This window comes from Theropithecus gelada, chromosome X, assembly GCF_003255815.1.
Source record: "Theropithecus gelada isolate Dixy chromosome X, Tgel_1.0, whole genome shotgun sequence".
Lineage (NCBI taxonomy): Eukaryota > Metazoa > Chordata > Mammalia > Primates > Cercopithecidae > Theropithecus > Theropithecus gelada.
This window is the reverse complement of record NC_037689.1, coordinates 38,244,325-38,259,253: the sequence shown is the minus strand read 5'-3', so window position 1 is coordinate 38,259,253 and position 14,929 is coordinate 38,244,325. Positions and strand designations below refer to the sequence as shown.

General features: G+C 42.7%; 1 protein-coding gene across 4 annotated transcripts in view; it reads left to right on the top strand.

The window, feature by feature from the left end:
* CTPS2 (CTP synthase 2) overlaps nt 1-14,929 on the top strand; it is a 128,906-nt gene that overhangs the window by 94,716 nt on the left and 19,261 nt on the right. For all 4 annotated transcript variants that reach the window (XM_025373269.1, XM_025373268.1, XM_025373271.1 and 1 more), the window contains 3 exons: nt 2,238-2,293; nt 7,513-7,609; nt 13,329-13,473. In XM_025373269.1, coding sequence (XP_025229054.1) covers nt 2,238-2,293; nt 7,513-7,609; nt 13,329-13,473 — 298 coding nt within the window. The remainder of the gene's footprint in view (nt 1-2,237; nt 2,294-7,512; nt 7,610-13,328; nt 13,474-14,929) is intronic.

Below are 14,929 nucleotides of genomic sequence, written 5' to 3'. Positions count from 1 at the left end.
AAAAAAAAAAAAAAAAAAAAAAAAAAAAAGAATGTGGTGTGTAATCAAATCAGAATCAATGGTACTGGGGTACCCGGGCCACTCTTCCTTCCTTCCTTCCTTCCTTCCTTCCTTCCTTCCTTCCTTCCTTCCTTCCTTCCTTCCTTCTTTCCTTTCTGACAGCATCTCACTCTGTCACCCAGGTTGGCAGGTTGGAGTACAGTGGCGACATCTTGGCTTACTGCAATCTCCACCTTCCAGGTTTAAGTGATTCTTGTGCCCCAGCCTCCTGAGTAGCTGGGATTACAGGTGCGCACCACCACGCTGGGCTAATTTTTGTATTTTTAGTAGAGATGGGGTTTCACCATGTTGGCCAGGCTGGTCTTGAACTCCTGACCTTAAGTGATCCGCCCCCTCTCAGCCTCCCAAAGTGCTGGGATTACAGGTGTGAACCACCGCGCCTGGCCTTCCTGATGCTTCTGTGTTTTCTAACTGTATGTTATTGTGCTTTATTTCCCATTTTTCTTCTAATTTTTATGAAACAATTGTTTTAGTTTAGGCTGTCCTGAATGACCCCTGTCAGTGGTATGTTGGCATTCTCTCAGAGGAACTCGGTCCTGCCCCCACTGTCCTCTTTTTTCTAAAATACATACCTTAAATATTCACTATCATTCATATCATCACCAGGGAGCTCAGTCTATATGGACAGAATTGCAAATACAAGTTCAGCTGCGATCATTGATCGTACAAAGTTGTATGAGAATACAACCCTTTTGTGTTTGCTTGATCCAAGTCAAAAGCTCAAACAAGACACAAAGAAAGCATTTCTTTGGTTTTTCTTGGTTGAAACATCGTGTTCCAGCCTCATGATGTCTTTGAGAGTCTGATAATTCCCTGACTGTTGAACTAAGCATGGCTCCCGATTCTGTTGGAGTTTGAACATGACTTCCAGCACTGTTATCTTCTTAACCCTTGGCTGTGTACCTGGGGTCTGCGTTTTGAGGGCTGGTGCTGTAGGAAGAGTCTCTGGCCTGCTCAGACTGCTCCAGTGCTGGAACCCACTCGGTCCCTGGGCCATCCTGCTTCTCCACATGCTCCAATGGGGGCATTAATTTTATTATTATTATTATTATTATTATTATTATACTTTAAGTTCTAGGGTACATGTGCACAACGTGCAGGTTTGTTACATAGGTATACATGTGCCATGTTTGTTTGCTGCACCCATCAACTCGTCATTTACATTATGTATTTCTCCTAATGCTATCCCTCCCCCAGTCCCCCACCCCCGACAAGCCTTGGTGTGTGATGTTCCCAATGGGGGCATTCTTGAGAGGTTTTGGTGATGGATCTGACTCCTATTCACCTGACAATGAAGTCACTAGGCAGCTCGCTGATCGCTGTGCCCATCGCCACACTGGTCATGCCCAGGGTGCTGCGCTTAGCTGCAGTGCCTCAGCTACGTAGGCATGTTTAGGCAGCTCCCCAGATGATTCTCAGCCACACGCCCCTGGTTAAGAGCTGTTGGCATAGATGTACTATCATTTAATCCACCAGTTCTTCTATTCTTGATGCTCAGCTTGCTTCCAGTTGTTTGCTATTAAATAATTCAGCAGTGCACATCTTTGTGGTTAACTCTTTGTCCTCATTTCTATTTTCTGGGATAAATTCTGAGAAGTCCAATTGTAGGATCATAGGATAGGTACATTTTTAAGCTGGGGTACATTTTGAATGTGGCCAGTACCGTGTGAAAATCTGGAGGGGGCTGGTGGAGTGGAGAAAGCATTGGGCCAGGTGTGAGGAAGCCTGGGCTCAAGAACAGGCTCTGCTGCCCAGCAGGGCAGGGCTTTGGGCAAGTCCCTTCCCTGTCCCCAGTTTTGTTTTCTTCCTTTATAAATGAGCCTCATTACAAATCTGCACTGAAGCGATAGTGCAGACATAACCGTCTCTTGGTCCCACAGACAGGTGTATATAAGGAGGGCAGATCTGCTGGATTCCATGGTGGACTTGTGTAGCATCTGGCTTCCTTTTATGCAATGGTGATGGTTTACTTGAGAATTGCTTCAGGGTTTCAAAGAAGCTATTGCCATCTTCTACTAGAAAAGAAGAAAATCTAGATGACTATGTGGAGTCTATTAGTTCGTTTTTAGTCCTCTGATAGATAGATAGCGATCCAAGCACCTTCCTCCACAAAGTGTCATGGATGTGCTTATAAAGCTGCTTACTCTAATATTAATCTCACTCTTGTATCTTTACAGGGAAACTTTATGGTGATGTTCCTTTTATAGAAGAAAGACACAGACATCGGTTCGAGGTACGGCTTTCATGCTGAATTACTGGGGAATATGGATGCTTAGTGTGAGGAACCCAGTGATTACAAGCTGAGCCTCTGGAAAAGGTGTCCAGCCTGGTGGTATTCACAGGGCTCAGAGAGAGCCAAATTTCCCACAGTCTCCCACTTCCAGAGGAGATGGGCGGTGAGGGGCGGGGAGGGGGTGGGGGGTGGAGACTCTCATCTTTTTGGCTTTCCAAAGGTAAAATCTTTACGTACCTGCACACGGGGCCTATCAATGCCCTTTGTTACTCTAACTGCCATCTTCTAAATCATGATAAGGCCGTCATTTCTTATCCTTAGCCCCCACCCTTTATTTTGCCAGGTTTGTGGAAAAGAGGACTTGAATCTTCTGAGAAGGATCCAAGTGCCTTTTGGGATGGGGGTGCATCCCTGGGTATCAGGGGGTGATTGGTTTGAGAACCTCTTTGGAAATTTACATTAAGCTTGAGGCTTAGCGTCACATAACTAAAAGGAGTTAATTGTTGAGGTTGCCACATGAGAAACAGTTTCTCGAAATGTAGATCGTGTATGCCAGGATTAATGAGTGTGTCAGTTATGATGCATTTGACTGTGAAGAACAGAATCCCTGCTCGTTATCACTCAAACCAGCCTAAACATTAAGGAAATTTGTTATCTCAGCCACCAGGTAGTCCAGAGGCTGCGCAGGCTCCAGGCATGGTACAACCAGGGCTCCTGTTGTCTCTGTGGTTATCTCAGCCCTACCCTTGTCTGTGTGTCTGCTTCGTCCTTTAGCTGGTCTCCCTCATGGTTCCCAGGTGGCTGCCAGCAGCATCTGGGACAACAGGCATCTCTCCAGACAGGGAAATCGACTTAGATTACCTGCCCACCTGTGAACTAGTAGCCATTTTCAGGGCAATGCTGAACATCAGTGGCTTAAACCTGGGTTCTTGCAATATTCATCTTCCAAGAGAGCTGGGTTTATTATGTTTGGCTTAGACCAGTTAGAACCAGTTTCTGAAATGGGACAGATGGCGTTTCCTGGTTCATATAGGGGTGAAGTGGATACCAGGACAAGCCTAGGGCTCTGTTTTGAAGGAGGACTTGTGGGAATCAATGCTGATTAGGCAATGAACAGTGTCACTATGACCAAGGAACATAATTTGGTATGTGTAGGACATTTTTGGTCTTATTTCCATTGGGAACGGGCCCAACTGGTGGGATAAAAATTATTGAGCTGCTTTGCCTAAGTGGCAATGAGAAGGTGCAAGAACTGCTATGTACACAATAGCATAGCCATTCATTCATTCACACCTATTTTGCATCTGGTATGCATTGGAGATAGAAAGGGGAAAGACAGACATGGTCTCCCTCTTGTTAGGGGAGGACAAAAAATAGATAACATAGTAATTACAGATTAAATCATGTATTGGATAAGGGACTTGTATCTAAAATATATGAAGAGCTCATACAACTCAATAATGAATAGTTGCAAATGATATGAATAGATATTTCTTCAAAGAAAATATACAAATGACCAATAAGCACATGAAAAGAAGACCAACAATCATTAGTGATCAGGGAAACGCTTATTGAAACCACAAAAAGACACCACTTCACACTCACTAAGCTGACTATAATCAAACACAGACAATAATAACAAGTAGTGGAGAGGATGTGGGGTAATTGGAACCTTCATGCATTGCTGGTTGGAATGGAATATATTTCAGCCCCTTTAGAAAATCATCTGGAAGTTTCTCAAAAGGTTAGATATAAGAATTACCCGGGCCGGGCGCGGTGGCTCAAGCCTGTAATCCCAGCACTTTGGGAGGCCGAGACGGGCGGATCACGAGGTCAGGAGATCGAGACCATCCTGGCTAACACGGTGAAACCCCGTCTCTATTAAGAAATACAAAAAACTAGCCGGGCGAGGTGGCGGGCGCCTGTAGTCCCAGCTACTCGGGAGGCTGAGGCTGGAGAATGGCGTGAACCCGGGAGGCGGAGCTTGCAGTGAGCTGAGATCCGGCCACTGCACTCCAGCCTGGGCGACAGAGCGAGACTCCGTCTCAAAAAAAAAAAAAAAAAAAAAAAAAAGAATTACCATATGACCCAGCAGTTCCACTCCTAGATATATACCCAAGAGAAATGAAAATGTATGTCCACACAAAAACCTGTATCTGAATGATCATAGCAGCAATATTCATAATAGCCAAAAGGCAGAAACAACTCAAATGTCTGCCAACTGGTGAATAGATAAGCAAAATGTGGTGTATTCATTCAATGGAGTATTATTCAGCCATAGAAGGAAATCAAGTACTGATTTATGCTACAACATAGATAAACCTTGAGAACATCATGCTGAGTGAAAGAAGCCAGACACAAAAGCCTACATATGTGAAAAAGGTAATTTATAGATTCATTGCCATCCCCATTAAGCTACCAATGACTTTCTTCACAAAATTGGAAAAAACTACTTTAAAGTTCATATGGAACCAAAAAAGAGCCCACATTGCCAAGACAATCCTAAGCCAAAAGAACAAAGCTGGAGGCATCACGCTACCTGACTTGAAACTATACTACAGTATGGTTACAGTAACCAGAACAGCATGGTACTGGTACCAAAACAGAGATATAGACCATTGGAACAGAATAGAGCCCTCAGAAATAATACCACACATCTACAACCATCTGATCTTTGACAAACCTGACAAAAACAAGAAATGGGGAAAGCATTCCCTATTTAATAAATGGTGCTAGGAAAACTGGCTAGCCATAAGTAGAAAGCTGACACTGGATCCCTTCCTTACTCCTTATACGAAAATTAATTCAAGATGGATTAGAGACTTAAATGTTAGACCTAAAACCATAAAAACCCTAGAAGAAAACCTAGGTTATACCATTCAGGACATAGGCATGGGCAAGGACTTCATGTCTAAAACACCAAAAGCAATGGCAACAAAAGCCAAAATTGACAAATGGGATCTAATTAAACTAAAGAGCTTCTGCACAGCAAAAGAAACTACCAGGCCGGGCGCAGTGGCTCACGTCTGTAATCCCAGCACTTTGGGAGGCTGAGGCGGGTGGATCATGAGGTCAGGAGTTCGAGACCATCCTGGCTAACATGGTGAAACCCCGTCTCTACTAAAATTACAAAAAATTAGCCGGGCGTGGTGGCGTGCGCCTGTAGTCCCAGCTACTTGGGAAGCTGAGGCAGGAGAATGGCGTGAACCCGGGAGGCGGAGCGGAGCTTGCAGTGAGCCGAGATTGTGCCACTGCACTCCAGCCTGGGCGACAGAGCGAGACTCCGTCTCAAAAAAAAAAAAGAAACTACCATCAGAGTGAACAGGCAACCTACAGAATGGGAGAACATTTTTGCAATCTACTCATCTGACAAAGGGCTAATATCCAGAACCCACAAAGAACGCAAACAAATTTACAAGAAAAAAACAACCCCATCAAAAAGTGGGCAAAGGATATGAACAGACACTTCTCAAAAGAAGACATTTATGCAGCCAACAGACACATGAAAAAATGCTCATCATCACTAACCATCAGAGAAATACAAATCAAAACCACAATGAGATACCATCTCACACCAGCTAGAATGGCGATCATTAAAAAGTCAGGAAACAACAGGTGCTAGAGAGGATGTGGAGAAATAGGAACACTTTTGCACTGTTGGTGGGACTGTAAACTAGTTCAACCATTGTGGAAGACAGTGTGGCGATTCCTCAAGGATCTAGAACTAGAAATACCATTTGACCGAGTCATCCCATTACTGGGTATATACCCAAAGGATTATAAATCATGCTGCTATAAAGACACATGCACACGTATGTTTATTGCGGCACTATTCACAATAGCAAAGACTTGGAGCCAACCCAAATGTCCATCAATGACAGACTAGATTAAGAAAATGTGGCACATATACACCAGGGAATACTATGCAGCCATAAAAAAGGATGAGTTCGTGTCCTTTGTAGGGATATGGATGCAGCTGCAAACCATCATTCTCAGCAAACTCTCACAAGAACAGAAAACCAAACACCGCATGTTCTCACTCATAGGTGGGAATTGAACAATGAGAACACTTGGACACAGGAAGGGGAACATCACACACTGGGGCCTGTTGTGGGGTACAGGGAGGGGGGAGGGATAGCATTAGGAGACATACCTAATGTAAATAACGAGTTAATGGGTGCAGTGCACTGACATGGCACATGTATACGTATGTAACAAACCTGCACATTGTGCACATGTACCCTAGAGAAGAAAAAAAAAAAAGCCCACATATTGCGTGATTCTATTAATATAAAATGACCAGAATAGGCAAATCTATAGATGTGGGATGTAGATTAGTGATTGCCAGGGGATCAGGTCAGGGTGATGAGGGGGTTGGGGGATGAGGTTAAAGGGTACAGGGTTTGTTTTTCAATTGATTGTGGTAATGGTTGCATACCTCTGAATATATGAAAAATCATTTGTGTATTTTAAATGGGTGAATTGTATGGTATGTGAATTATGTCTTAAAACTGTTAAGGAAGGAAAAATAATTACAAATTATGAGAACTGGTACAATTTTAAAATGTAGAATAAAAGCTCTGAGGTTAAGATTGCAAAGAATAGGTGAGACCCCACCATAATTTTAGACAGGGAAGCACTTTCACTGAAGGAGAGGCTGAAAAGGAGTCCTTAAGTTTGGAAAAGGGCTAAGGTGAGATGGGGGCCAGAAAGGACCACAAGCCAGGTCATCAAGTTGCCGTCTATTATGATATTTTAGTAGAAAACTTGCTCCAAGCTTCTCTTTAGAACTTTTATGTAACTGTGTGTAAAGAAAGCGTTGGGGTTAGTCACAAGGGAAATAAGATAGTTTTAATCCTCAAGCAAATTTGTGATTCGGAGAGAGATAGGTAAGTACACATAACTCTAGGGAAGAAGCAAACATGGAAATGGCTATAAATAACCAGTCTCAAGGTTCCAAGTCAGAGTATCTGGGTCACAGGCCTACTTTTTGAATCTCACGTTTGGGTAATAGAAGGTGGGCTTCCCAGATTTAGGTGTTGCGGTTACATTTTATATCTCAGGTTCATCATGAGTTTAAAATTGGCTTTGAACATTGAATATAGACATTAACTACTAGAGGATCACTGAAACGGAAAACCCACCCAATTGCTGAAGGACCTGGTATGGCAGCTGGTATTGCACTGTGGCCCATAAACACTTAATTTCTCGTTTTGCAGGTAAACCCTAAGCTGATCAACCAATTTGAGCAGAATGACTTAAGTTTTGTAGGTCAGGATGTTGATGGAGACAGGATGGAAATCATTGAACTGGCAAGTAAGTGGGCTCTTCATTTTTGAAAAGCTTCCTGATAACTGGCCTTTTTGTGGATCACAGACTAATGTGAGACGCAGTTTTTTTGCATTCTTTCTTTTCTTTTCTCCTTTGAAACAAAGATGTAACTACAAAGTACATGAAAAAACAGACTGCTGGCTGGGCATGGTGGCTCACGTCTGTAATCCCGGCACTTTGGGAGGCTGAGGTTGGCGAATCACCTGAGGTCAGGAGTTTGAGACCATGCTGGCCAACATGGTGAAACCCCATCTCTACTAAAAATACAAAAATTAGCCCGGCGTGGTGGCGTCCACCTGTAGTCCCAGCTACTCAGGAGGCTGAGGCAGGAGAGTCGCTTGAACCCAGGATGTGGAGGTTGCAGTGAGCCGAGATAGCTCTTCATCTCAGAAAGACAGACTGCTTATAATCCTGACCATTTTGGGGCCTATTAGTCTGACTCCACCATAAAATGATATATTATTCCAAGTCTACCAGTTCTACAAGTAGTATGCTTCCTTACCACCTCCTCTCTTTCTGAGGCTACTTCTTTGTGCCAGCCTCTAGGTTAGGTGCTCTGGGAAAGGCAGAGTGGCACTGTTGAGTGGCACCCTGCCTGCTCTCCTCTTTTGAGAAAGAATAGCCAAGTGCCACCCCATTGTTGGTGACTGATGTTGATGTCTGTTGCATGAGGGACCTGGCTTCTGTCCTGCCTTTCTCCACTGTGCTGGGTGGTCAAGCACAGGTCAGTCATTTAACTTCTGAACACTAATCACTGTCCCCAGAGTTCTTTTTAAGAGCAAACAGAACAGAAATAAAGGCATCAGAATTGAGGAAGAACACTGAAGTTGTTGTTAGTAACTGGGCTGGAACACCCGTGAGCACATAGGCACAAACTACACATTTACTATTAATGAGACAGAAGGCAGTGTTATTCTCAGTCAGCTTTGAAAGGACGTGGTAAGCTCATGGTCACAGCTGGTCTCAGCTCTTTGTCTTGATGTTCTAGCCCAGGGGTTGGCAAACGACTGCCTGTGCACCACGTCTAGCCTGCTGTTTACAGCTACCTTATGAGCTGAGAATGATTTTTACATTTTTTAATGGTTAAAAAAATTTTAAAAAATACCGTCTGTGACACGTAAAAATTGTATGCCATTCAAATTTGTGTCCATAAATAAAGTTTTATTGGAACACAGGTTAGGGGTAGAAAGGTGTTATCTGTGATCTTCTTACCCATCATAAGGGTCATGACCAACAGCCCTGTAACAAGACAGGTTGACAAGAGAAAAGCATAACAAATTTATTTAATCGAAGTTTTATGTGGCACGTTAGTCTTCAGGAATGAAGACCCAAAGACTTGGGGAAAACTTATGCTTAGGTTCGATGAACAGTGGACAACCATGTAGCAATGTGATTGGGCAAAAGGGCATACTCTAATGGTAATAGACTGACGGGGAAACCCAGAAAGGCCTGTCCACTCAGATTCTTCTTGGCCTTTCTGTGTAGCATCCCATTCCCCCAGGTCTAGAGCAGGACTCATCTGGAATGAGGGTCTTATGACCTACTTTCAGGAAAGGTAGGTCAGATAATTTCTTTATAGCCAGCTTTCACATGCAAAGGCTGGGGAAACATCAGAGTGACCTTCTTGCTTTGGGAAGTTGAGGCTGCAGTGAGCCATGATCATGCCACTACACTACAGCCTGGGTGACAGAGCAAGATCCTATCTCAAACAAAAAAAAAAAAAGTAAGTCCCTGGGGGACACATTTGGTGGAGAACAATCCTCCTACACTGTCAGGCTAGAAATTTCACATATTAGCTCTTCTTCCCCTTCAGATCCCAACTAGCAGTGAGTTGTCAAGTCCTGCAGATTCTGCCTCTGGAAAGAAAGCTGGTGTTTGGAATTGCACTGCGGTACCTAGAACACTAGTCCCAGTGCATGCCAACTCCAGCTCAATCTCCTTCCTGCCTCCAAGCCATCCCTTCTCCATTGCCTCCTAACAAGAACAGAACTCTGCAGTGTGTGACACTAATTTGTTGGATAAACCACTCTCATATATTGAGTACTAAGGGTGTGCAGGATACTGTAAAAACGGTACCGTGATATTCCAGAACCTGCATTTCCAGGCTATATGCTTGAGGCTCCAGATAAACTGGATTACCTCTGCATCTTCTAACCTCCCTCTTCTTTGTCCATCTTAGCTCGTGTCACTATTCTCCATTTCAAATGCCTTTTCTCTGTCTCTTTTCCTTTTTGTCTCTAATCTGTTCAAGTACTTCCAGAGTCCTGAGCAGAGGGGAGAATTGAAGTCTAAGAAGGCTCCTTTGAACAGAGCAGCATTTTACCTAGACTTGAAAGTAGGAAAGCAATGGACATTTAGTGTGCACTTACTGGATGCTTGTCATTAGACCTCTTGCTAGGGACTTTGCATACCTTATGTAACTAACAGAGCAGATGATGCTATTCCCACTTTACAGAGGAGACCGGAGTGCAAAGAGGTTAAATGACATGCCCAGGGCCATCCAGCTAGTCCTTTGCGGCAAGTGCAAACCCAGGTGGTTACCTCCTTCTGCCACCACTGCTGTGGGATTTGATTGTTTCTCTTGTTTTCACATTCTACCTAAGGTGATCAATTCATGCCGAGAGTTTTGAATTAGAATAGTAAGTACGCATTTCCAGGAGTCTTTCTGATGGAAATGCCCATCATTTAGAATTAAAATGTGGATCGCTGTTGGTATTGAAGCCTCTTAAATCTTCCTAGCATGTGAGAAGGCAGAAAATTTCTTAAGCAAATTACCATTTGTTTACTTTGTTTAAGTACTTATTCACTTTTAATTCTCCTGGTTCTCATTATTGTCATCAAATACTTAGAAGGTTCTTTCATCATAAGGATTTAGATTCCCCTTGGGGCTTTCAAATTTCATGTGGATTGAAAAGGAAATGAGAGCTGCTGTAAAACCTTGCAGTTTTTAAAAGCTGACTGCAAGCAGTTATTAAGGAAAATTCCCCAGAAGATGTTGATCTTAGATACCCTTGGAAACATATCCACGAATCTCCACTGTTCCTGAAGGGTTCCGAGAAGAACAACAAAACTTGGGCTTAATATTATATAATGTCAGAATTTGGTTTAAAGCAATCCACGGCATTATTTTAAAGATAATTGTATCTAACTGATAGAACATCATCAAAACAAAACTTTTTACTTTCTCCTCATATTGGCATAGAGGATTTTTTGGATAAAGTGATTCAGAGCAATGATCCATTCATTCACATATTCTGTCCCTGGCTATTACATGATTACATTGCTTAGCATCTGTCTGTAGTGAAACAAAAGCACAGTTAGTGTCTGCTTTTTTTCCCAAAGATGTCCCTAGATGTTATGCAGTAAGATTTATTGTCTCTTAAATTTAAATCTACATTGCTTAATTTATTCTCTAAGTGTGGATGGTTTCTCTGCATTTCTTGAGGGAGTACATTCCTGGGAGAAGGCGGCATTCCCCTTATCAGGCTTTCTTACCTGCATATTCCTCTAATTCAAGCAGGTTTCTTCCTAGATGTAGAAGATTTCTACACTGGATTTTTCTGGAATCAGAGCTGTCCTATAGAACTCACTGGAGTTTTCTGGAATCAGAGCTGTCCTATAGAACTCACTGGATTTTTCTGGAATCAGAGCTGTCCTGTAGAACTCACTGGAGTTTTCTGGGATCAGAGCTGTCCTATAGAACTCACTGCAATGATAGAACTAGTCTACCCTATCCAATATGGTAGCCACTAGCCACATGTGACTTTGAACATATTTCAAATGCAATTAATTTTAATGAATTTAAGTAGTTACATATGGCTAGTGGCTACCATTTTCTGTAGCAGAGCTTTTTTTTTTTTTTTTTTTTTTTTTTTTTTAAATAATTTCAACTTTCATTTTGGATGCAGGGAGTACATGTGCAGGTTTTTTTTTTTTTTTTTGAGATTGGATCTCACCCTGTCACCCAGGCTGGAGTGCAGTGGCATTATCATGGCTCATGGCAACTCCACTTCCTGGGCTGAAGCGATCCTCCCACCTCAGCTTCCCAAGTAGCTGGAACTGCAGGTGCATGCCACCACATCCAGCTAATTTTTGTATTTTTTGTACAGACAGGGTTTCACCATGTTGCCCCGGCTGGTCTCGAGCTCCTAGACTCAAGCAGTCTGCCCACCTTGGCCTCCCAGAGTGCTAGGATTACAGGCATGAGTTACTGTGCCTGGCCCATGTGCAGATTTGTTACATGGGTATATTGTGTGATGCTAAGGTTTGGGGTATGGATCCCATCACCCAAGTACTGACTAAAGTACCCAACAGATAGTTTTTCAACTCTTGCACTCTCCTCTCCTTCCCCCTTCTGGTAGTTCCCAGTGTCTATTGTTCCCATCTTTATGTCCATGAGTACCCAGTGTTTAGCTCCCATTGATAAGTGAGAACATGCAGTATTTGGTTTTCTGTTTCTGTGTTAATTCACTTAGAATAATGGCCCCCAGCTGCATCCATGTTGCTGCAAAGGACATGGTTTTGTTTTTATGGCTGCGTACTATTCCATGGTATGTATGTACCACATTTTCTTTATCCAATCCACCATTGATGGGTATCTAGTTGATTCCATGTCTTTGCTGTCATGAATACTGCTGCCATGAACATGTAAGTGCATGTGTCTTTTTTGTAGAATGATTTATTTTCCTTTGGGTATATACCCAGTAATGGGATTGCTGATTGAATGGTAATTCTGGTTTAAGTTCTTTGAGAAATCTCCAAACTGCTTTCCACAGTGCCTGAAATAACTTACATTCCCACCAACAGTATGTTTTCTTTTCTCCACAGTCTTGCCAGCATCTGTTGTTTTTTGACTTTTTAATAATAGCTATTCTAGCAGGGCTTTAAATGATTACCTTAGGAAAGCAGACATTTGCATTCAATCATAATTTCCTTATTACTGTAGTAGTAGCTTTGGATCTTTGGTGGTAAATGATGGGAATTTGTGATTCTGAATTCCATACTAGATTTTAGATCATTTGATAAAGCACTTCATTGAAAGTTTTAAAGTTATATTTACTTCCCCCTCTTAAACTTATTATATTTTATTATCTTTAGCTTGAGTCATAGCCAGGGACAGGATATTTGAATGAATGGATCATTGCTCTGAATCACTTTGTTCAAAAAATGCTCAGTTTTATGGTGCTATGAGTAATACCCAACTTAAAGCTGTGACTAGAAAAGCAATTGTCCTCATTGCGTTCCCAAGGGTAGCCCAGTGGGTCGACATTGTGCTGGTTTATCTCAGGGGACCCTTACCCTGGGAAAGGAGAAGACCTTGCAGGAAATGGCCTGAAGCCACCTAAAAGAAAGAAAGACCTCGGGTTAGCCCAAAGTCCAAGGGAAATCGAACCAACATAAATCTACAAAGTGCCTTCAAAAAGCAGGCAGATTTGAGGAAAGCGGAATTCTTCTTGCCGTTCAAAAATTTTTGCTTGACTTTGCTCACTCTGACACCTTCCACACGTAAAATTTCCAAGATGTGTTTTACAATTTCAAATTCCACGCAGGAATGGATGGATAGTGAAAGTAACTGACTATAATGATAACAGGTTAAAGAATCATCTTGCCATTTAATGAACTTTCATATTCAAAGATAAGAAGATCTTTAAAGCAGTTCTCCTGTTTGTCTGCTTTAATGGCATCGTGATTGTTCTCATTTCAGATCATCCTTATTTTGTTGGTGTCCAGTTCCATCCTGAGTTTTCTTCTAGGCCGATGAAGCCTTCCCCTCCGTACCTGGGGCTGTTACTTGCAGCAACAGGGAACCTGAATGCCTACTTGCAACAGGGTTGCAAACTGTCTTCCAGGTAACCAGCTTACTGCTTTTAGCAATAAATCAAGATGCGTAGTTATTAATATCTTAGGGTTTCTTACAAAAGTTAATACCATTATAGAATTTTTAAATGTGAAGAATCAGTTTTTTTCTCTTAAACATAATTTTCTCCTCTTCATGAAAAAGATTTAATCACACCTACAGTAGTAATGTGTCAGCTTTCCAAATCGTGATGACACTGTGTATTATTTTAGAAATTTTTTGCCGGGCGCGGTGGCTCAAGCCTGTAATCCCAGCACTTTGGGAGGCCAAGACGGGCGGATCACGAGGTCAGGAGATCGAGACCATCCTGGCTAACACGGTGAAACCCCGTCTCTACTAAAAATACAAAAACTTAGCCGGGCGTGGCGGCGGGCGCCTGTAGTCCCAGCTACTCGGGAGGCTGAGGCAGGAGAATGGCGGGAACCCGGGAGGCGGAGCTTGCAGTGAGCTGAGATCCGGCCACTGCACTCCAGCCTGGGTTCCCGCCATTCTCCTGCCTCAGCCTCCCAAGTAGTTGGGACTACAGGCGCCCGCCACCGCGCCCGGCTAGTTTTTTGTATTTTTTAGTAGAGACGGGGTTTCACCGTGTTAGCCAGGATGGTCTCGATCTCCTGACCTCGTGATCCGCCCGTCTCGGCCTCCCAAAGTGCTGGGATTACAGGCTTGAGCCACCGCGCCCGGCTAGGGTTTCTTACAAAAGTTAATACCATTATAGAATTTTTAAATGTGAAGAATCAGTTTTTTTCTCTTAAACATAATTTTCTCCTCTTCATGAAAAAGATTTAATCACACCTACAGTAGTAATGTGTCAGCTTTCCAAATCGTGATGACACTGTGTATTATTTTAGAAATTTTTTTCATTTTGATAAGTGAAAAGATTTTCTTTTGTTGATTCTTTGATTAATATATATGAATTTTTATATGTTTATTGGCTGTTTGTTTTATGAATAGCTTGTTCACATCTTTTCTTTATTTTGGTATTGTATTATTTTCCTTACTGATTGGTAAGCTCTTTATGTATAAAGGTCATTAATCCTTTGTTAGGCTGCAAATATTTTTCAAAGTGATTTTGCTTTCCTTCTAAATTGTTAATGGTAGTTTTTGTTCCCCCTAAAGAGTTTAGTCCTAGGCCAGGCGCGGTGGCTCATGCCTGTAATCCCAGCACTCTGGGAGGCCGAGGTGGGCGGATCACGAGGTCAGGAGATTGAGACCATCCTGGCAAACACAGTGAAACCCCGTCTCTACTAAAAATACAAAAAAATTGGCAGGGCGTGGTGGTGGGCGCCTGTAGTCCCAGCTTCTCGGGAGGCTGAGGCAGGAGAATGGCATGAACCGGGAGGCGGCGGAGCTTGCAGTGAGTGGAAATTGCGCCACTGCGCTCCAGCCTGGGCGACAGAGTGAGACTGTCTCAAAAAAAAAAACAAAAACATAAAGAGTTTAGTCCTTTT